Source organism: Falco rusticolus, chromosome 5 (genome assembly GCF_015220075.1).
Source record: "Falco rusticolus isolate bFalRus1 chromosome 5, bFalRus1.pri, whole genome shotgun sequence".
NCBI classification, from domain to species: domain Eukaryota; kingdom Metazoa; phylum Chordata; class Aves; order Falconiformes; family Falconidae; genus Falco; species Falco rusticolus.
In genome coordinates, this window is record NC_051191.1 from 692888 (window position 1) to 715203 (window position 22316).

At 42.4% G+C, this 22316-nt stretch overlaps 1 protein-coding gene across 1 annotated transcript in view; it reads right to left on the reverse strand.

Annotated features, from left to right (window-relative positions):
- Window positions 1-22067, reverse strand: part of LAMB4 (laminin subunit beta 4) — a 44559-nt gene extending 22492 nt beyond the window's left edge. The window contains exons 1-17 of the mRNA XM_037388154.1: window positions 22034-22067; window positions 20619-20833; window positions 16584-16719; window positions 13754-13827; window positions 12872-13060; window positions 12217-12280; window positions 11445-11659; window positions 10519-10639; window positions 9071-9259; window positions 7819-7998; window positions 6905-7014; window positions 6033-6112; window positions 4883-5033; window positions 3811-3942; window positions 2869-3054; window positions 1551-1672; window positions 723-843 (exon numbers count right to left, since the gene is read on the reverse strand). Coding sequence (XP_037244051.1) covers window positions 723-843; window positions 1551-1672; window positions 2869-3054; window positions 3811-3942; window positions 4883-5033; window positions 6033-6112; window positions 6905-7014; window positions 7819-7998; window positions 9071-9259; window positions 10519-10639; window positions 11445-11659; window positions 12217-12280; window positions 12872-13060; window positions 13754-13827; window positions 16584-16719; window positions 20619-20833; window positions 22034-22067 — 2319 coding nt within the window. The remainder of the gene's footprint in view (window positions 1-722; window positions 844-1550; window positions 1673-2868; window positions 3055-3810; window positions 3943-4882; window positions 5034-6032; window positions 6113-6904; window positions 7015-7818; window positions 7999-9070; window positions 9260-10518; window positions 10640-11444; window positions 11660-12216; window positions 12281-12871; window positions 13061-13753; window positions 13828-16583; window positions 16720-20618; window positions 20834-22033) is intronic.
- Between the last annotated feature and the right edge of the window lie 249 nt (window positions 22068-22316).

Consider the following 22316-nt stretch of genomic DNA (forward strand, 5'->3'; position numbering starts at 1 on the left):
TGCTTCTAAGAGGTGACATCTTGATGATTCCAAAACCAGTATCTGGCTTTTTTTTTTTACTTATATTACCAAGACAGAGAAAAATCATCTGAAGGGTCTATGTCCAAGTATGGCCAGCCCTTGTCAGGTCCAGTTCTACAGAAGAAATTAGAGTAATGGACTTAAAAATATTTTTCTCAAGAGAAGGACCCAAAACTAACACCCAGCTCCTGACTTGGTGGAAACTTGGGAGATGTCTGCACCCAATTTCTGGGAAAGTACAGAAGTAATTTTACTTTTCCAATGTAATCTTTAAATATATCCATGATTTTAAAATTAGATTTAGACAAATTACAGAGATTTTTAAAAAAACTAAGTGATGAAGGACTGCATAAATTTATTATACCCCTGACCACAGCATGTTGTCAGCATATGTGGAGTGTGCTCATAATAAATGAGCAACAGATAGGGATAAATACTCTGATTATTAACATATGCAACAAATATAACTTGATGAGCTGTTTTGGTATTTCTCCATGAAAATTAAAACAGTAACAATCCTGTCTTTCCATACAAAAATATGCAAACACAGTGCCAACAGAGGTAAGCAGAAGCACACTTCCCTGAATTTCTGTTAAAAGACATTATAAATTATTTTGAAGTATCTGGAGTAAAAATAAATAAATAAATAAATCACACTGGTATAGGCACAGCCTCAAGGGAATTGTGACAGAACTACTCACCGAGTCAATCAAGATGAAAGATTTCACTTTTGGGTCAGAGGCAGAGGGCTGAGAAAAATACACATCCACAGAATATTCTGTTCCTGGCTCCAGGCAGACTGTAGTTTGCAAAAGTGCAATCCTGTTCAGCAGAAATAAAGCACAGTTATAGGCAGGAGTCAGGACAAGGCAAGTTTACAGGATGCTGGGAGCTCTCGCTTCCCTCTGTGCCTGCATCCTAACACCTACAGCCCAGAGCAAGCCCTGCTGCTGCCGGGAGCCCACCCAGCCCCCCTGCTTGCAGGCTTTGGGAAAGCTGCACGACTCATGCCTGGATGATTCACCAGGCACGATTTAAACTTGGTGAGATTAAACTGAAAATGGCAGGTTTTACTACTTCAAGCAGAGGAGTTTGCAACTCACGGTTCATATTTGTCCTTTCCTGTCCCTGTTTGACCGAAACTGGTCACATCCTCTTGGTCCCTCTCTACTCTTTCCATAGGTTCAAGCTGAAAAGCTAGTTTTGAAAATAGGCTAGGACAGTGACTCTAAGTCAGTATTTCCTTTCTTATATTGAAACACCTGCAGCTGGATCTTTACCAAAGCAATGACTAGCCCCAGCAGGATCTCAGGCTGCTCTTCTGGCTTGGGCAAGCCTTTCCCAGGCTGAGGACTGGAGCATCAGACTCTTCCTTAGAGCCTACATAGTATTGTGGTGTGACAGCAACATGAAAGGCCACAATGTGTTCCTAACGTTCCCACTTTCTCATACATTTATCACTCTGCAGCACTCCAGTAAAGGATCTGAACACAGAAAATCTACAGGCAAAAAGACAGGAATAGTCAGACCTCTTCGTAGCTGGGAGAGGCAACACATGTGGCTCCTGTGAAAGGCCCTTGGTTTTGCAGTGTTGACTTGACAAAATACCAACAGGCTGAACAGCAACACTTGCTAGCCAGTCTTCCAAGGACTATAAACAAAGGACACAAAATTCTGATCATTTTTCATATCTGGAAAACCCACTTTCTCCTTGCCAGGGCTAATGAAAGCCATCTGAATGATTCCACACTGCAATACACAAAACAGATTTTCTCTTTGTTCTTTACAGGACTGAAAAAAAAAAAAAAAAGTTATTTGTGAAAAATGTGTTGTATTTGCAATGGCTAATTGAAGAACAGAGACAGAAATGGGACCTCAGCTGGTGCAAATGGAAACAGCTCTGTTAAGTCATTGGAGTTGTTTCCTTTCTCAGCACAGTGTTGTTCCGGAGATACCCTTTATTATCTGCCTCTTGTATCTAATAAGGAATAACAAACATAAAAGACTTTGTAGTAAAAGTCTTTAAAATTCAGCTGTTTAAGCTAACCCTTAGAAGAAAAAAGCTACATCAAACCAGCCTACTGCAAAATTGTTCTCACAGGGGGTTTTGTTTGCCTCAGAATGACAGTAAGAGAATAGAGCACAACAGACAGAAAGAGGACCTCAAGCGGTGGGATTGTCCCAGGGAGCTGCAAAGCAAAAAGAGCAAGGCATGTACAAACACTGGTACCGAGAAAACACTTGCCTGGATTTTTGAAGACAGGGGTGCAGACATGGATTTAACCAAATTTAGGCTAACAGATTTCCCCAGACATGTCTTCATCATTGAGACATTTTGCTCAAGCAACAAATACGACTTTGGCTATTTTCCTACAATTTTCACGCACCTCAGCACAGCCTGAGCAACCGAGAAGCTGAATGTCGCAAATATCTAATAAATGCAAAACCTGGATAAGTATCTATCAGATTGCTCCTGCCTGTGCACATTTTCCTGCCCAGAAAATCCCAGCTAGAAATACAGGATGTCTATCTAAAAGGAGCTGCATTTTGCATGTGTCTGATTTGTGCACAAAAGTCCAGTCCAAGCAAAGGTACCAAAAGAGGAACTCCAGAAGATGAAATCTTGGCTGATGCTTAGAAAACACTTATAGTGCTGATTTTTCAGATTTGTGTGGAAAGGGTTAAGGGGATCAGTGGAGGGCATGTTGCTTGGCTGATAAGGATGAAAAGACGACCTATTTTAATTTTAAATCTAAGGAGCGGGACAAGTTGCTGTGTTCCTATTATTGACCAAATAGACCCTGCATTTATCACAACATCACAAGACACACAAGACATCACAAATACCTCAGGCTCATAACGAATCGTGATATCAAAATCCATAGCAAAGGGAATGTTGTTGATGGCAAATCTCAGCCCAGCTCCGCTAGGAATGCGGGCAAAGCCAGGTCCTGTCCATGTGACAGACCGGCCGGCGCTGGGCTGTCTGAAAACCACCGTCACAGCCGCGTCCTGTCCAAATTGCATCACACCCTGCAAAGTCATAGTGACATTTTCAACAACGCACAGAGCCAAATTACAAAAAAACAAACTCAGAAAAGAGAAAGGAAATATTTTTGCCTTGTTGTTTACTTATTTTGGCCATCAGTCAACCTCATTTTCAGAACAAGCTCGAGTTCAACAATCTAAGAACTCTCCCAAATGTATGATGTTTAGGGTCGCATATAATAAAAGCTTCCTGTAGCTTTGCAAGAACAGCAGCAGGAGCGACTGGAATAACCCATTCATCTCTGCATATTTGGCATCTCCAAGCATTTACATTGCAAACTTTAAACAAATTAAGCTTTATTTCATATGTGGCTGGACTTTTCATTATAAGATGAATAAATAAGTATCAATACTTAAAACTACAAAGCTGACAGCATTTAAATGCAGTAGGTTCTAAGTTAATGTCTTGGTAAACTTGTTGGAAAGCAGAAAATATTGGAGGCATCTTGCAAGCAAAACAAACATAGAAAAGATTTTACCTTTCATGGGGGCTCTTCTCTTCTAAACATTTAATTGAACCCGAGACTACAATGGCACTGGACACAGCATACCAAATCTGTCTGTGTGAATTATGGAGTGCCTGGCCCAACTGTGTACCAAAAAAATTGATTTAATTTGTGTCAGGATTGTAATGTCTGGAACTGCGAATTCCACGTGCTCAGACATTTCATTGACCTCTGTTGCAAAATAAAATTTTACTATTTGGTGTAATCTTCAGTAACTATTCAAGTACCAATTTACCTGTTCCAGTCCAGATTTTCTTATGCTACGTTTCTTGCTCCTGTTTAACACAATCTTTCCATTTTCAATCATGAACTCATAGCCTTGTTTCTGGAAGTAGATGTCACACCGTGGAAGAGTGCTTGGTTTAACCTATGAAGTAACGAGAGCGGGGCAGCACGGTCTGAGCAATTTTGACCGGTAGGTAAGCAGCTAAATGAAAATCCACATTCTTAAAACAAGCTCTGTTCTCTGCTGGGCAAAACTCTAAGCTATGGCGCAGCAGCTGCTGGAAATCCTTTTCCTCAATCCCTTAAAATTAACTTGTACTTCCTCATAAGCTATGTCCCAGACATCTGTTTTCCATTTAATTATTGGACTGTAGAATGATTACTGGTTGTGTTTATAGCTAAATATTTGCGGATATGACCTGCAAATAAACATTTTTTCTTACTTCTTCTCTACAGCTCCTGAACAACACATCAGAGAAGAAATGTTAGTGAAAACATAGACAGCAGAAAAGATGCTTTCCAGACTTGTACTCTGCATGGGGAACAACTACCTCCATGTCAAGGAGAAAAAAAAAAGAAATTAATTTTTTTAAAAAACACTATAAATGGATGCCAAATTCTTGAGGAAATTGGGCTGCAGTCAGTGCCATTATATAAGGCAGCAGGAGTGAGTCCAATGGAGCAGAGAGGAATTTTATTCTTCCCCTGTTGGAGATCCCCAGAAATATCACAGTTCATGATAGCTGTTGGCAACTCAAACATTTTCCTCTAATTTAAATAATTAAATTAATTTCTCCAATTCATGCTAGACCAGCCTGTTCGTGAGGAGCAGCTAGGACAGCTTTGCAGGTCACAGAATACTGTAGCAACTGACCCTTGGGAACAGCCACAGTTATGGGACAGTCACGTCTGTGAGGAACAAGAATGAACTGGGGACAGTCAAGGGACTAGCTTTGCATCTTCCTGCTAAAAAGCCACTCCGGCTGCTCCCCAGGCAAGGGCTCCTCACCTCAGCCTCAGCTCTTGTGCCACCACTGTATGTATTCCCTCTCAGTACAACACCTAAAAAGCCAACTACGTACCAAGGGTGCAGAGCCAGAAAGGGGCTTTGCAAGCTCAGCTTCATAAATATAGTAATCCAGGGGTAAAAAGAAGTAGCCTGGGGCTGGCTCATTACACTGGCGGCTAACGATGTTGGGAAGACACTTGCACTGCCCGTCCTTTGGTGAGCACCTAGGATGAGAGTTGGTAAAGGGAGGAGGTCAGAGTGTGGCATGGCTGGGTCCTCACAGCACAAGAGCAGCTCAGCTCCACCCTTGATTCAGATTCCCTTCGTTTCTTCCATTATTGGATTGCCTCCCGTACCAAACTTCTTCCTACCACCCACCCGCTCCATTTGTGATGCTGGGTTTATTCAGTGCTATTTTTTCATCGCTTAGGAGATATGACATGTTTTGTTTTTCTCTGTCCATTCCATACCTGAAGCACAGATCCTTTTGTTTACTGAGCATCCATTACTATCTGTTCCTGTATCCATTTCTTGTATCTGTTTCTATATCTATTACTGTATCTATCACTGCTGTTAAGCACCTGTAATTTCGGAGGCAGGGCATGAGATCAGAATGACCTTTAATTTGATGCAACATGATAGTTTTCATATACTTACACTCTTATTTAACACATCATATGATTACTAGCTTTGATATACCTGCTCACAAGGAGCTGCTCTACAGCATTGGACTATGTGCTCCTGTGTCTGAAGTAGCGAAGACCCCTGCCCACTAGACTTTTGGGGGAGCCCAACTGAAATCAAGCTTGCTTCTAAAATGATATATTTTGAATAGGAAACAGTATGTCAGAAAAAATTAAGATATTTTTAGCTTTTAAAGTAGATGTAGGAAGCAAAGTTGAAAACGTTACCTCTAATTTACTTCTAATTTCTATTAATATTAGGGCCTTTGGTTCTCTCAAACCATGCAGTTTATATTTTATATTAACCAAAACTTGGCTCAAAGTGATTCAAAGTTGGCTTCAAAGGAAAAAGGTAAATCCTCTTATTGCAAATAAATTTCCAAGATCTCAACCCAACTTTACACTGCTTGTATGCGATGAAATTACATCTACAGTCTATTTTCCCATTTGTACTGAGACTCTATTAACCTAATCAGAAAATCTAGCCTAAGAGTTTATAAAAATTAAAACCAAGAAAGAACTTGAAGAACATTAACTTACAAGTTATTCTGGGATCCACCAATATCACAGTCACATGGAGAACAGCCATACAAGCTGTTGCCAAGACCCCAGTAACCTACCTGGGATAAAAAGAAAATTTTTATTTTTTTTTTTTCAATATTTAGGTATCTAAAGCACAACAGAACTTATTCCTCTGGATGAACAATGCTCTGGAGCACTGCTGTGCTGCTGCTTGTGCTTGGCTGTGGGAGATTCTTTTACCAGATTGCAGGGGTGCCCAGCTGTCACAGCGCTCTCCAAACCCTCACGCTGCAACAAGGTCTTTTACCATCTCATACCAACATACTCTTCACACCAGTCCCTCTGCTGCCTTCTCCTCGTCTCTCCTCACCCAGGGCACGCTCATGTTCTCTCTTCTCTCTACTTATTCCTCCTCTCTCTTCCTCGGCAGCCCTCTCTTCCTTGGCTGCCCAACCTCTCAACAGAACCAGCCACAGCTGCACCTTGTCTACATCAGCCAGCCCGCCGCCCCTGAAGCCAGCCCACAGCTGGATATTATCAATGATAATTAACCCAGCTTCATTCCTCTGCACTCAGCCACTGCAAGAAGAGCCAGATATGTACCCATTTGTGCAAGCAAGTTGCTCTGTAAAAGTAAAGACGGCCTGAAGACATGATTTTGCATTTCCTTTCCTTCCTGGGAGTGTTCCTCTTATTGCAATTTTATTGCACAAGTGTTTGCAAGCAGTAAAAACCAAACCAGATGTATCAATGCAAAATGGGAGCACACAGCTGTAAAATTATTTCGCATTTTGACTAATTGTTTACTTTTCTGGCAGGGAAAAGGTGGGAGACAGGAGAGGAAATTCTAAAACCACATGCAGGAGTAATAAGAAAAGCTGAGTACTTACAACACATTTTTCACAGCGTCGCCCCGTGGCAAACTGCTGGCAGAGGCACTCTCCGGTGCCAGGATCACAGACAGAGAAAGGCAGACTGCCGGAGGAATCACAGTTGCAGGCTGCAGGGAGAGAAATGAGCGGTTACCCCTGCAGGCCCCAGTGACGGCAGCAGGACTGGCATTTGCTTTAGATGTGGCATCAGTGTGACAGGCAGTCTCGGTTCTCCGGACAGATGCTCTGCGGATGGACATGCCCTGGTACCCTGCAGCCCTCAGACTGCCCTTGGGGAACGGACCGCTTCCTCAGTGGCTACCCTCACTCGGGGGAGCAGGGCCACTGGCAGAAGTTCAGTGTGCTGGTTTACCCTGCGCTGTGTGCTGATCCATACCACACAGCCCTTGCACGTTGCTGAGTACCATGCTGTGGGCATAACATGCTCGCAAACCCACAGTGCACTTGGGTAGGGGTGGGATGTGTTTTTCAACAAGCTTCTCTCAGGGGAACGGCTGGCTGGAAACTCTCATGGCAAGGCAGCAGCTCCTGTCATCTCAACACTGCGCTGCAGTGCAGAGTCCAGCTATCTTAATAGCTCATCTGTAGCTTTCCATTCACTGTTATGCTGAGTTTGGTGTTAAAATAATCTTCATGTGTTTTAACCTCCTCTTTTCAATTCAATTGTGTATTTAACAATCCTTCTATTAACAACAGCCTGATCTATTATAGTATATTATGTATTCTGCAAGTGATTTTGCATCTTTTCAGTCTCAGATGCTGCACCAGGAACATTAAATTTCATTGACATTAAATTATAGTAGCAACAGGGTATTTTGTGAAGCAGGTAGTGCATTAGCGTGTGCATCTGTGCACTCAACTACCTCTTAAAAATGCTTTGAAAAGAAGAATAAAAGAGGTGGTTTACATACGTTGGCAGCCCAGAGGGTCACTGCCACTCAGTCCATAGTAGTTCGCCCTGCACTTGTCACAGCGGATACCCTCCACGTTCTCCTTGCAAGGGCACCGTCCCGCGACTGTTCCCAGAGCAGGATCTGTGTGGCGCTCGCACATGCCATTGTGCAACGTACCTTCTTGGTCACAGTTGCAGGCTATAGGCACGGTCAAGGAGAGACATAAAAAAGCACATTTAGATATAAGCATGAAAATGCAATTATGGAGCTGTGGGTAGGCACAGATTCAGGATCCTTGTAAAGATTTGAGACGTTCATCTGTGCTCGTTGTGTTGGATGCTTTACAATTAATGCACAGCTGCTGTTAAGAAATATTACGAGCATGTTTCCAAGATCTGCTTTCTCTCTGAAGGACAGTTACAATCTTCACTTTGGTAGAAATATACCCTTTGCTTTGGGTAGAAATAGGCATCACTCATCCACTCCCTACCCTCTCCAGAGTACCTGGGAGGGAGTGGGGCCCATAGTTTTGTGGATGCTCTCATGAAAGCTGTAGGGTCGCAGAAGTACCCCACATGAGCCGTCACTCCAGAGCTGGTCTGAGCTGGCCATGGCTGAATAATTTACTGGAAGCAATGGATTCAGCATGAGATGCTGCCTTCATGATGCATCTCAGTTTTTCCTAAGGCGCTACCCGTTTCACACAGCAGAGCTGACATCTTTGCACAGCACTCCCCTGGGTAATCACCCCTTGGCTCCTTAAGGACTTTCCACACCAATCAATTACTACAATTAAATTATACTCAGAGCATTTTTCCCATCCTACATTAACACTGAATTCAGCTCATCTTTCAGAAGAAGGGCTTTTATACCTGAAAGACTATTTTTCTTGCATATGGCAGGTATATAGCAAAAGTTATTACTCCTCCCATCGTTTCACACCTCTTTTGTAATCCCTGACTATCACAGAAGCAACAGCACTACTGCTATTTATATTCATATTGATGTTGTTCAAGAAAGACGATAGCTCTGCTGGATTTCTAAGCTCAGTTTAGCAATGAGTTGGAATATACAGCTCTTTTTGCAATGCTGGTTTAAAAATGCTGATGTGCAGCTACTTTATAAGGCAGTTTGGATATTATAGGTTTGGTAACATTTTTATAACCATACGAACATTTAAGCACGAGGATACCATAGGGTTCAGAGCAAAGAGAATCAGAACCACCCTGTCTTGAGTCATTCTTGTAAAAGCTAAAAAAAGGAAGCTTACGGAGGCACGCCTGAGGGTCTGAGATGACTTTGAGTGGATCCTGGTAAAAGAAGTGTTTGCACTGGTCACAGTGTTGCCCCATGGTGTTGTCCTGACAGTCCTCACAAACACCACCGCTGACCCCGCCACTGGCCTGGTACACTGCCATGTCAAAGTGGCATCTACCAGTGTGGCCATTGCAGTTACACCCTGAAACCAAAACCAACAGTGGGGTATTACTCACCATGACCCCTATTATTGTGGTCCTGCCACCACTACTGTCTACCATTACACAGGGTTACTTGTTACCTGCAGGATTTCAGCACCCCAACAAGATGATAGCTTCCCAGGCCTTGTGCTTTACAGCTAGGGGGAAACACTGGAGACTTATGACAGACCCGGGCCCTACACTTGCAGACGTACCTGTTGTGGTTTAACCCCAGCTGGCAACTAAACACCACACAGCCACTTGCTCACAACCACACTGCCCCCAGTGGGATAGGGGTCAGAATCGGAATAAGGTAAAATCCGTGGGTTGAGATAAGAGCAGTTTAATAATTGAAATAAAGAAAAGTGTGATAATCATTATAATCATAATTGTAATGAAAAGGGAGATTACAGAAAGAAAGGGAGGAATAAACCCTGAGAAAAAAGCAAGTGATGCACAGTAGAATTGCTCACCACCCGCTGACCGATGCCCAGTCAGTCCTCGAGCAATGACTGTCCCCCCGCAGCCAGCTCTCCCCAGTTTATATACTGGGCATGACGTTCTATGGTATGGAATATCCCTTTAGCTAGTTCGGGCCAGCCGTCCTGGCTGTGCTCCCTCCTGGCTTCTTGCGCACCTCCTCACCAGCAGAGCACGGGAAACTGCAAAGTCCTTGACGCAGGGTAAGCACTACTTAGCAACAACTAAAACATCAGCGTGTTATCAACATTATTCTCATGCTAAACCCAAAGCACAGCACTGTACCAGCTGCTAAGGAGAAAACTAACTCTATCCCAGCCAAAACCAGTACAGTACCCATGCAGGTCAGTGTGCCTGATATGCAGTGGGGAACACTGCTTAATTGAAGAAAGACCCAGTTGAATATTTGTTACAGATCCTAATATACTATTCTTTTATATCTTATATTACTCATTGTTGTGGAAATAAATAATTTAGCTTTGTCTAAATTGTTCTTTAATTTGCAAGAAAGACCCTGTGCAAGCCAATGAATGATTTTTTTTGCATTAGTTGCTTTTTCCTCTTTACATTTTTTTTTTCTCTTTATGAAAAATAAGAGCATGAACCTCCTTCTTGTAGGGTAACACAGTACCAATGGATACAGGAATCCCATCTGTTTTTCTAGAAGAGGCATGGAAAAGTCTCCTTCCCAGAAACCTGGACATCCCATTATGGATTGGGCTGGGATTGTGCTACACCCACCCCCCACCTATCAAAAAGGAAAATAATATGTTTGAGTTACGTTTGCAAGCATTATCCTGTGTCCCTTCAGCTGGCCTCCAGGGAGCATCATTGTAGAAATCTTTACATCTTTCACATGACAAACCTTCAGTGTTATGGTGGCAGACACATCTCCCATGGACCTGCAATGTGGTGAGAACAGAAAGGAGGTAAGGTGGGAGGAGAGAAGCTGAATGGAGGGAGACATCTGCTTGAAGTATGCCAGCAAGATCAGGAAAATTCAAAGCTCTTTGGCTCCCTCAGCTGACATATAATTATCATTTATTTGAGTAAAAGGTCTGGAGAATACTTGCAAATTTTAACCAAATAGTTTTAAAGCCACTGAGCAACATTTAGAAAAAAATACTTTGAGAGATATCAAAGGAGACTTCAAACTTTTAAATTCTCTCTCTCCCTACATGTCTCTATGTTGAGATACATACTTTCCAGGAGAAACAAAACCCCTTTTGTTCCCAGAGGGAAAGAATTCACAATCATGTTCTTGAATTTTTTAATAATCCATTTTTCATGGGTTAGCTTTGCATTATCAGCTATTCTTTGTGCCAATGCCTCTTCTCGTCCTGCAGAGGCCTCAAGCCCAGCTGGATTGTGGAATGCACCCAACAAGTGGCCATTCAAGTCTGCACACAGCACAGGCCACTTACTGCATTACATTTGCACCATTACAGCTCTGGTATTTGCTGTTATTATCAACATGTCTCGTCCCAGTTGCTTTTGAAACACTATGGTAGTGCCAACAAAGAGACAGCTTCTGAGAAATCCATCCCAGGGTTTTAAAGAAGCTGTATTGAAACATTTTACAGCTTGGAGTTGCAAATGGTCAATCCAAAGATCGTCAGAGATCTTCCTTTCCTTCCCTCCCTCCACCTCTTCCCACAAAACACCAGGTAGAGACTGCCCTTGACGGAGACAGTGTTAATGACGCACCATCCCAGACTGATGGAAAACATCTCCCCGCAGATTCTGCACAGGACGACACTGGCTGGCATGGCCATTGCAAAAGCAGCTGCCCCGCACAACCATCTCATAGACAGCATAGTAGTACTTCTCGAGGGGATCACTGTGCCTTCTTCCAAGCAGAGCATCCCCAAGGGTGTGGAGTTTAGTAAAATTGATCCTTAGGTTTGTCACTGTAATGAGCTCTGGAAGAAAAGAAGAGAAATCAAGAGCCTAAATTCACTCAAAATTAACAGTATGACATCTTCAGCTTGGATTAATCATTGAAGAATTCCTCCATACTGAAGAAATGGTGAAAATGATCTGATATTGGCTGAGACCAGTTACCTGTCCAGTGCCAGGGCATGGACCCACTGCTGGCACACAGCCGTGTAAACGTTAGCACCCTCCTTGGTATGGCTCTGGCCAGGGCCAACCTGTATTTTCCCAGCCACTGTCTTCATAGGTTCACGTACACCTCTGGGACTGCTCCTTTTGGAGCAGTGTGGATTGAGCCACCTGTTCCCAGAAGGAAAGACAGCCTAGCTGCATGGATGAGCTCTGCAGAGCCATGCTGTTTGCCCTCAGGGCTAGAGAATAAGACTGGCCCATTTTATTTATTAATATAGATGTCTCCCTAAGACCTTTAGGTACCTAATTTTCAACATCATTGTCTTACACAAGCTGAGCTATTGACTCTTTCAGTGTACAAAACAAGCAACACCATCAAAGTATCCCTGGAGAAAACTTGTACTGCCCATACCTTGGATATATGGCACATATGGATTTTCTATTTCAAAGCTGGGATCCAAAGCTTTTAAAACAACCTGCAAAATAAATTAATACAGCTCTATAGATCACTGAAGCTATTATTTTGGGGTATAAAGACTGTCACCTGAGACCTCATTCTTACTAATGCCATTTTACTGATCCCATAAAATAAAAGAACAAGGCTGTGGGCTGATTAAGGAAGTGCTCTCACCCCTCCAACCTGGCCTTGGCTGAGCAAGGCAAGAAGGCCTTTTGGTGGTTTGAGGTGTCAGGAGGAAGGAAAAGCCTAGAGTGATGTAGAGACAGGATGAGCACCCAAAGGACAGGCCCCAGTCTTCAGCGGTAGAGGTTGGTGGGGAGTCAAGATCTCTTAGGAGGTGGACTTCCATGTGAGTTTGGAAACCAGGAAAGAGCACTTAAAAGGTTTTGTACAAGTTGTCTTATGAATTCATTTGGGTGTGAAACTAAGGGTATATAAATATATATATATATATATGTCTTTCCAACTTACTTCTGTAAAGTCAATAGCAATTCATGTCTCAGAACCTGTGGAAGTGGATCTGATGGATATAGATGAAAGACCTTCAGCTCCAGAAAAATAGCCACATATGACCTGAACTCATACAAACACAGACACATGGCAATACCTCGCCTTCAGTGGAGGGCTCTATGTCCGAATATCTTGAATCACAAATGACATCTTCCACACTTTTTGCTGGACCAGAAGAGATGTTGGGAAAAGAAGCTGCACAGTCCTGTGCGAAATATCTAAATGCTTTCCAGGTCTGACCAAAGTCCGTGGAGCGCTCAACCAGCATTGCTGCAGGCCGAAATGTCTGCAAGAAGCATTATTTCAAGAATTTCTTAACCAGGTGTTAAGACGACATCTCAGGGGTTGTTGATTGACATTCCTGTTTGTTTGTGGGATGCCAACAGCTGCCAATTAAAATTCTGTGTTTCAGAGTTTGTAGGTTCACTACAGGGCTACTGTGCCGGTTATGTGATTCTCTGAAAAAGTTGGATACTTCATTAGAACCACTGTCTAGCACAAGGGAAGGGTAACCTTCCATATAGACACAAGATTACTTTCTAAGTAAGAAATTTACTACATTGGTGTCGTAAACTTCATGTAATGTAATTTTTTTCTACAAAAATGTAGAAAAAAATTTGTAACTGTCCGGATCATAATGGATATGCATCAGAAGGTTGAACTAAATTTGAAGGAGCACCTGCATTTCAGAGATGTTCTAATTTTTAGGGCTTAATTTTGCAATTTAAATTTTTTTCAGCTTTAATTTTCAGATTTATAGAAAATAGGACCAGAAGGCACATGAACAGAAAGCTATTCAGTCTATCCTCCTCCCCTAAGGCAGGATCAACTACAATTTAACCATACTTGACAGGTGTTTATCTAACCTGTTCTTACAAACCTCTAAAGATGGAGCTTTCACTGCCTCTCTAAGCAATTTATTCCTGTGGTTAAGTAATTAGTGTATAACATTACATAAAAGCTCTGGTAAAAGATGTACCTTAAAAGTCAGGATAAGATGGCTGAACTGGAATAAAGTTTCTAGGTCCAATCTAATGCTGACATGGTCAATGCCTGAAAGGAGAATGAAAATGAAGTTAAGAGCACAACGCACCCATTAGAGGGGTTGCTGAGACAGCTTTCTCATGGGGAATTTAAAGATGACTTTTCCAGCACAGCAGCTATAGTCTGTTTGGGGCATCCCCTGTGCACAAACCCAGCATGTGGCTGGATCATTCTCAGGGACAGTGTGATGTGCTGCCTTTCCAGCACCCGTACTGTCAGTGCTGCATGTCACTGAGACTGCACAAGGTAGTTAAAAATCCTACTCAGATCATTCGGATTCTAATTTACGGTAATGGTAAGGTTCTGGGCTTTTGTCTTTCTGTATCCAGTTAGATTATGTAAAAATTTTTAAATTATTTTTAAAATTATTTGCTTATTTCTAAGAAAAAAATGAAACTCAATAAAACCACGGGGCTTTCTTCATGCTAAGCAGATCTGTTGAACCCTTCTATACTTCCGGACCTGCAATTCACCATGAGCAGTGCTACTGCACCTGGGATCTTCCAAACTTGCAACAAATACGGAACCCCACACACACAATTCACACATCTCTGTAGAGAGTTGCAGGAACCCAGCAGATATCTCTATTGTTCACATCTGCATGCAGCATCTCAGGGCTCCTGCTGACCAGGCTGTGCATGAGACCTCATCCCAGAAGAAAAATGAGGAAAGCAAAAAAAGATTCTCTCACAGCTGACCCACAGCTTTATTGGCAGCGGTATCCAAATCTGGTGACAGTTCCTTGTTAAACTCACTGAATAAACAAGGCTTAGGAATTTTTTAGTTGGATACACAAACTAGAGGTAACATATTATCTTAATTTTTCTGTGCTTTAATTTCCAAACAGTCATATTCACTGTATGACAAATGAGATTGCGTAAATGCTATTCTTCCTAGCATGCCTTCACTGAGAAGCTGTAAGGATAATAACTTCATCAATAACATAGTGGGATCGAGTGCACCGTCAGCAAGTTTGCAGACAACACCAAGCTGAGAGGTGTGGTTGACATGCCTGAGGGACAGGACACCATCCAGAGTGATCTGGACAAGGCCATGAAGTGGGCCCATGTGAACATCATGAGGTTCCACAACGCCACATGCAAAGTCCTGCACCTGGGTCAGCGCAATCCCTGGTATCAATACAGGCTGGAGGATGAAGGGATTGAGAGCAGCCCTGCAGAGAAGGACTAGGGGGTACTGGCAGATGAAAAGCTGGACATGAGCCGACAACGCGTGCTAACAGCCCAGAAAGCCAACCAAATCCTGGGCTACATCAAAAGAAGTGTGGCCAGCAGGTCAAAGGAGATGATTCTTGTTACAGTTGAAATTGAAATAGCTAAAGTCCAAAATAAATTCACTAAGTATTTATTAAGGCAGGAAAGCAAAAACAGCGCTGGGCAGCCAGGGAGTCACAGCTCCATCCAGGCTCACAAATTCCAACAAGTAACACAGCGCTTTTATTCTCAGCTTCAAGGCCGGTTTAAGCAAACAGTTATGCTCTCAGTCCCGTAGCAAGAAGCTGTACATTACGAACTAAACTATTTTTACACCGAAGTCTAGACGAAGACAAAGTTGTCATAGTAACATGAGATTATGGTTTCACATTGGCCTTGAAGAGGTACATCTTCAACCTCATGGTTAACAGTTAACTCTTTTCTCTCCAGACAAAACATTCTCAAATCTGTTACAGCAAGATCATTCCTTTTGTTAAAAACCCCTTTGATCAGCAAATTACCCTTAGTTACTTAATACAGTTCTGTCCCTCTACTCCACTCTGGTGAGACCTGCATCCAGTTCTGGAGTCTGGGCACAGGAAAGACATGGATGGGTTAGAGCAGGTCCAGAGGAGGCCACAAAAATGATCAGAGAGACAGAACACCTCTCCTATGAGGAAAGATTGAGAGAGTTGGGGTTGTTCAGCCTGGAGAAGAGAAGGCTCCAGGGAGACCTTATAGCAGCCTTTCAGTATTTAAAAGGAGGCTTCTAAAAAAGATGGGGACAGGCTTTTTAGCAGGGGCTGTTGCAACAGGACAAAGGGTAATGGTTTTAAACTAAAAGAGAGTAGATTTTTTATGATGAGGGTGGTGAAACACTGGAACAGGTTGCCCAGAGGGATGGTAGATGCCCCATCCCTGGAAACATTCAAGGTCAGGTTGGACGGGGCTCTTGAGCAACCTGACCTAGTTGAAGATGCCCCTGCTTATTGCAGGGGGGGTTGGGCTCGATGACTTTAAAGTTCCTTTCCAACCCAAACTCTTCCATGATTCTATATCAGTGAAGAACTACAATAGAGAAGCTTCTAACAAAATTAACACGTGGCAATTAGGGTGCTGACAGCCAGGATTTATTTAATTATTTCCTAAATTATTAGTGCTTTATACTGCAAGCACTATTTTTTTAAAAAGGATATTTGTTTCACACACTCTGTCATTACACATCTGTAGGCAAATGTACCTTTTACCACAAATGACATTTCCCTGAAAGACAGGCACCCTGTGAAAGACACATGGCCACTGTGTATAACACAGCACTGCCACAGGTCCTCTGGCCAGCTCTTGGAGATACTGTGCTTAAAATTTGTCTTTAGAAAAATATAGTTTCTGAAATCCTATATTGCTACATACAAATATGTTTAAATCATTCAGTATTACTGAAGCAAAGAATAGATGCAGTTTTGTTTCATCTTTTCATGAAGGCAACGTGGTGAATGCCAAATACATAAATAAATGTCACAGTTACATTTTGCATTTCTTAAAGAAACTTACCATTTTCTGACTGCCACCACTTCTTTTTCCTATCAGGCTCAAAAGTTGTGATAATATTTTCAACCATGTGACTGTTGTGCTGTGTATAGGGATTATATGGGTATCTGGAATCACAGAGAAAGCACTTCTGTTCAGCCTAGAAAACAAAACATGCAGAATAAAAGATGAATTTGGTCTCTTTTCTAAAGATACAGCGGATGTACACATTTACGTCATTGCAAGACTGCAACCTGTTGTGTTGCTTTGGATGCCTGTGCTTTTAATCACTCAGGCTTTCATATATAAGGGACAAGCCCAAGAAAATCACCATATGCACAAAAGCATGCACATAGTAAATGTTGGTCTCAGTTTGCCTCAGGTAATGTATAAAAAAATACACTTTTTCAGTACTGGAAAAGGATCTCAGTAAGAGCAAAGAAGTTTATCAAGGTGTTGTTTCTGGGTTAGCTGCAAGAGGGCTTGTTTTGCAAGAGTTTCTTGGAGAAATATATTTTTTAAAAGTTGAGCTTTTATTCATGTCTCATAAAGGTTGTAGAAATTTTTGCCCAGAGATGGCAATGAGGAGGCTGAGGGAATACATGGATCATTCAAGATCTGAAGAAGCTTCAAAGAGGAATACTCACTAAATCATTTGCACCTTTTTTTCCTCTCTCTTTTGCACATTTTCTAGCAGCTCAGAAACCCAGCCAGGAGCAGCAGACAGATGCTGTTGTACAAATGGAAGGCAAAGCTGGATCCAGGTAAAACGTAAGAGGTGGTCTGGGCTGACGCCACCACCCCAACCCCTGTCAGCACCCTTTGTAGGCATAGGGAAGCTGGAAAAGTTTAAAAAGAAATGCAAAGGAAGAAAATCAGAATGTCAGTAGGATGAAAGGGTCTTGTTTGAAAATGAGACAAGCAGAAGATGAAGGTGGCAATGATTAGCCAATATCTCAATGCTGAATGAGAGACTTTTGTTTGCAAAAAGGTTTTGGAAGTGAGGACAAGGAGCTCATTTAGAGGTGATAAGAGGGGAGTTGACTGGGAGACTTAAGGAGACGTGACAAGGTTAACATGCTGTGCTGGGAGATGACCTGTGCTGAGCTTGCAGACAAGCCCAGGCAGCATGTGAACGCAGATGACAGGGCCGCGGGTTAGTGTACGGCAGGGTGGGCATGGGTGGCTGTGCTACACCGCCGGACTCTACGGGATTTGGGCAGAGTCCGAGTGTGAGGACTCAGGGATATGTGGATAACTGGCTAGCTGAAAAAGGTCTCATAGTCCAGCTGGCTGGACAAAAATGCACATCCCTCTCAGCTTATCTGAAGTAAAGCAAAATACACTGTCTTTGGCTGTCCTTGTTACACAGTAACAGGAAGATTTTGGTGGGAAAAGAATGTTGCAGGTGGGAACAGAAAACTACAGAAGAGAAACTAGGGGCGGGCTTGGTATTTAGGCAACTAACCAATAATGAGCTTAACTTTTGTAATATGTATGAGCTAATTATAACAAGGCATAAAAGGTGACTGTAAGAGACAATAAACGAAGTCTGCTGATCACTCATATTGAGTGACTGTGTCTTCCCTCCGTCGTGACAGGGATAAGCTAAAGAGGAGGGTGATGCCCAAGCTTTGTGCCTGGCTGGCAGGGACAGTGGCAGGGAGAGGAGAGGACAACACAGCATCCCAGAAGGAGCTGAAGGAGGAGGCAAAGATTCAGTGCCAGTGGCTGGGAGGCTGGCAGGGATGCTGCTGAAAATAGAAAGTGGAAGTCAGCGGCAGCAGCTGGGCTGGAAACAATCCAGAAGAGAGAGGATTGGTGGAGAGGCAACATGCCCAGCACACTCAGGATGTACAGAGAAGTATTACGAATGATTTGCACATCTTTGTATTATGAAATCACCTGGGAATTATTGACATTTAAATAAAAGAAGAGATATAGAATTACAGGCATGGTATAATTCATGTGTTTAAAACATTATGATAAATATATATTATATTCAGTCATTCTATACCACATTTGACAAATGTATGAATGTAAGACAAGACAGAAATACAAAAAGTACTCCATCTCATTTCACAAAGTCCTGGTAGAGAGAGCTCAGCTTATCAAAGCATTTGGCAGGACTATACACACCCACTCTCTGGTTTATATAGACACATACAATACGATACTCAGTTAAATGATGTTTAAAGTTGCTCCATAAAAGTCTTTTTGTACCCCAAAGGACAAGCATGTGCATGTCCACGTAAGGCAAGTGTGGCAGATGCCTGCCTCTGAAGTGAGTAGCTTTATAGTCTCCCCAGTACTGAGCCCTCTTTCTTTACCTTTCAAAACATGTGTAAGTAGTAAATCCAATCACAGGGCTAAAAACCACTTAACCTACATTTAGAAACACTAAGACACATTCAAGACTGAAAATGATTTGTAGTGCTTCTTTTCAAACACAAAGCAACCGAAGTCTAATTTTTTTTTCAATCTCAATTTTCAATAAGACATCCCATCCAAGTCCCTCTTGGCAGCTTGCCTTGTTGACTAACACACATTTTCACACAAAGTTTGCTCTCGTCCTGATGCCTGACACAGGTCATCAGGAGGGGAAGTTGGGGAGGAAGAACTCTGAAAGATGCAAGATGCAAAGCTGCCTGGCCTGCCTCCAGCAAAGCATTCAAAGTGTGCTGGTGAGAAAGAGAATTGACTGGAACTCATATATAGGTGACACACATTTAAGGTGAGCTGATAGAGCAGAACACATTGCAAGAGCATAAGCCTCTCTCAAACTCTGCAAAGCAGCAGAATTAGTAGTTCTCACCCTCTTCAGGGAACGGTCACCAGGGGTCAAGATACATTGAAGCAGCATTAAATCACAGGGATTATTGTGGAACAGATGTTCTTTTTCATGAGTCTGTATTTACATAATTCAACGGATAAGTTCAGGCAAGTGAAAACATTAATTCTTTATTGCTTTTTCGATCTCCTCGTAAAAGGCAAAAACAAAAGGCAATCATCCAGCTAAGGGCAAGAAAAACAATGTCTCTGTGATGGCTCTTTCTGCCCATCTATGAAGCAGTGCCAAAACTCAGGGTATTTCAGAAGAGGAAAGAGGTATTTACATTTTGCAGAAAGCCGTGGTTGCACTATCTAACTCAGAACAGCGCTTGGTGCCATCTGAGTATGGCAGAGCTTTACTCTGCAAATGTGTCCAACCATTTCTCCAGAAGGTCGTAAACTGTAATTATTTTCAATTGCTTATAAATTAAGCTGTATTTTATTAAATTCCTCTTCAGCCTAAGCTGGTATTTAGTGAAAATATTTCCATTTGCAACAATTTATTAGCTCAGCAGGGCCAAGTCCTCTAGGACATGCAACAGGGGAATTACCATTTCTGCCTGGTGCAGCTCCCACACACCTGCTTGTCCCCCACAGCACCCATCACTGTGACCATGGAGCAAAAGGGATCCTTCTGATCCCCTGTGTTTTGGATCTGCCTACCCACCCAGCCAGTCAGTCAAAGTCTGGACTACACCATTAGGTTTTCCCTCTGCCAGAGGTGGCTTTTATCTGCTTTTATCGACATTGGCCTTATTTCAGATATAAAGACATGAGAGGACATGGTGCAAGTCTCTTAACAGGCTGCCTCAGGTCTCAACACTGTATGGGACATGTCCTCCAGTGAAGGTTATCAAGGCAGTGCCTACACCCTGCAGGACTGCACTCCTGCACTTGCACAATGCAAACCGTGGTCTCCACCTCTGAGGCATGAGTGGGAAAAGGACTCGCAGACCAAAGCTCCTTCAGAAATCCCTGTGTTCATTTGCATCTCATGGATGATTCTGCCTCTTGAGAAGCTATACATCACTGTGGAGGCTGTTTGCTGCCAAACCCTCCGTATGTGCCTCAGTAAGGGAGAGCCTTCTAGCAGGCTTATGTCACACTGTCTGATGATTATTCAGACAACTCCAACAGAAACATCCGAACTGGGCAAATTCCTTTTACAGATGAGAATATTGTTAGTAAGCAGAGTTCAGTTCCCTAAAAAAGAAAGAGCAAACCAACCTCTAAGTAGCCTATAATGCAGTACTTCTGAGGGCTGTTCATTCCACAGGTTGATGAGGCTGTTAATTGCTTGCTGCGGCCGAGGAGGAGGTCCCCAATGGCCGGGTGGCAGGACCCAGCATCACAGTCATCCTGTGCATGCTGGAGTCTTATCAGCACTGAGCACAAAAGAAGATAAAGGAGAGGCGAAATTGTTTTGTATACCCAGCAGTGTTCTCCAGACAAAATCAGTTAAATCCCAACATCAGCAGAAAACTAAATCAACCTTTGTCTGTACTCCTTTAATAATATCACTTGGTGGAATCCTGCAGAGCTTTGGTAATGAACACACCTGCTGCAAAATAATTATAAAAAACAGCTACAATATTGCAAATCTATGCTAAAATTTAAATTCTTAGCACATTATTGCACAGCAAACATGCCAGTCTGCTATCAGCAATAATTAATTATGATTTCTATCCTAGAATAATGGGATTATATATATATATATAAATAACCTATACCCATAGCCAGCATTACTGCAGCAGAGCCACAGGCATTTCAATTGACTCTGTGAGCACAGCCAGATTTGGATTAATTCTACTGATTTCTGTTGATTTCCAAGTAATAATGGTGGAACTGAGACCAGAATTGACGTCAGGCGTCCCTCAGATTGTCTGATGATTTGCAATTAAACCCTTGGTCTGGACCCAGAACCCTCCACTCAGACCCCATGGAACAGTCGTTAATGATTAAAAAGAGAATAATTCTGAATTCTCTAAATAATTGCAGGTTCTTTTGTTTATTTTGCCTGAAACAACTTTACATTTTTTCTCCATTATGTTAAGACTTCCCTTACAGGGCTTGTCCTTTTAAACAAGTTCTGTCCTGAAACCCTGAAAAGGAATGGCTACCTTGGAGGCTTTATCCGTTCAGCTTTACTTGGCTCAACTTGCTACAGAAAATGCAGTTAAGAAACCAAACAATCGATACATGAATATCCTACAGAACACTAGAAACATTAATGCAATTACAACAGTAAAAATACAGTATTTCACAGCCAGATTTCAGTCTATGGCTCAGGCTATACTTCAGATTATGAGTGACGCTTGACTCTTTAGGTTTAAAGCAGTACATAAGTTTGGTTAGCCTGCTCTTCTTTATTTATGCAGAACCACACTCATTATTCATTAGAAAATATTGATTTGCCTCTTTCAGGACCTGATTCAGACTCAATTACAACACGTATCATATCTTTATACTTAAAGGTTTCATATCATTCATAACTCCCAGGCAGGAGAGTGGGGAATAAGGACTCACTGTCACATGGGTCTTACTAGAGTACTTAAAAGCAGCACTCTAACAAAATTTTGGAGATATGTAAATCACATGGTAATATTTCAAAATTAGTCTGAGTAACTGTAACGTGTACTTACTGAGCTGTAGCAGGATGGCCAGCCCCAGCCTCATGTCTCCCCAGGAAACTCAAACTGGTACCACTGCAGAAGATGAATTGGTGGGTTATTCGGTGCTCTGCTTCGCCAAGGCACCCCTTGCACATAGGCTTAACCTGGGCTAGCCTTTAATAAAGTGGCAGAGCCATAATAAAAATATAAAGGTTAAAAGGAAACCCTGGCTTTGATTTTGTTCTTGCAAAAACTTCTCATGACTGAAATTTCGGCACTGAAAACAGGATGAAAACAGAGGGACACCTCACAA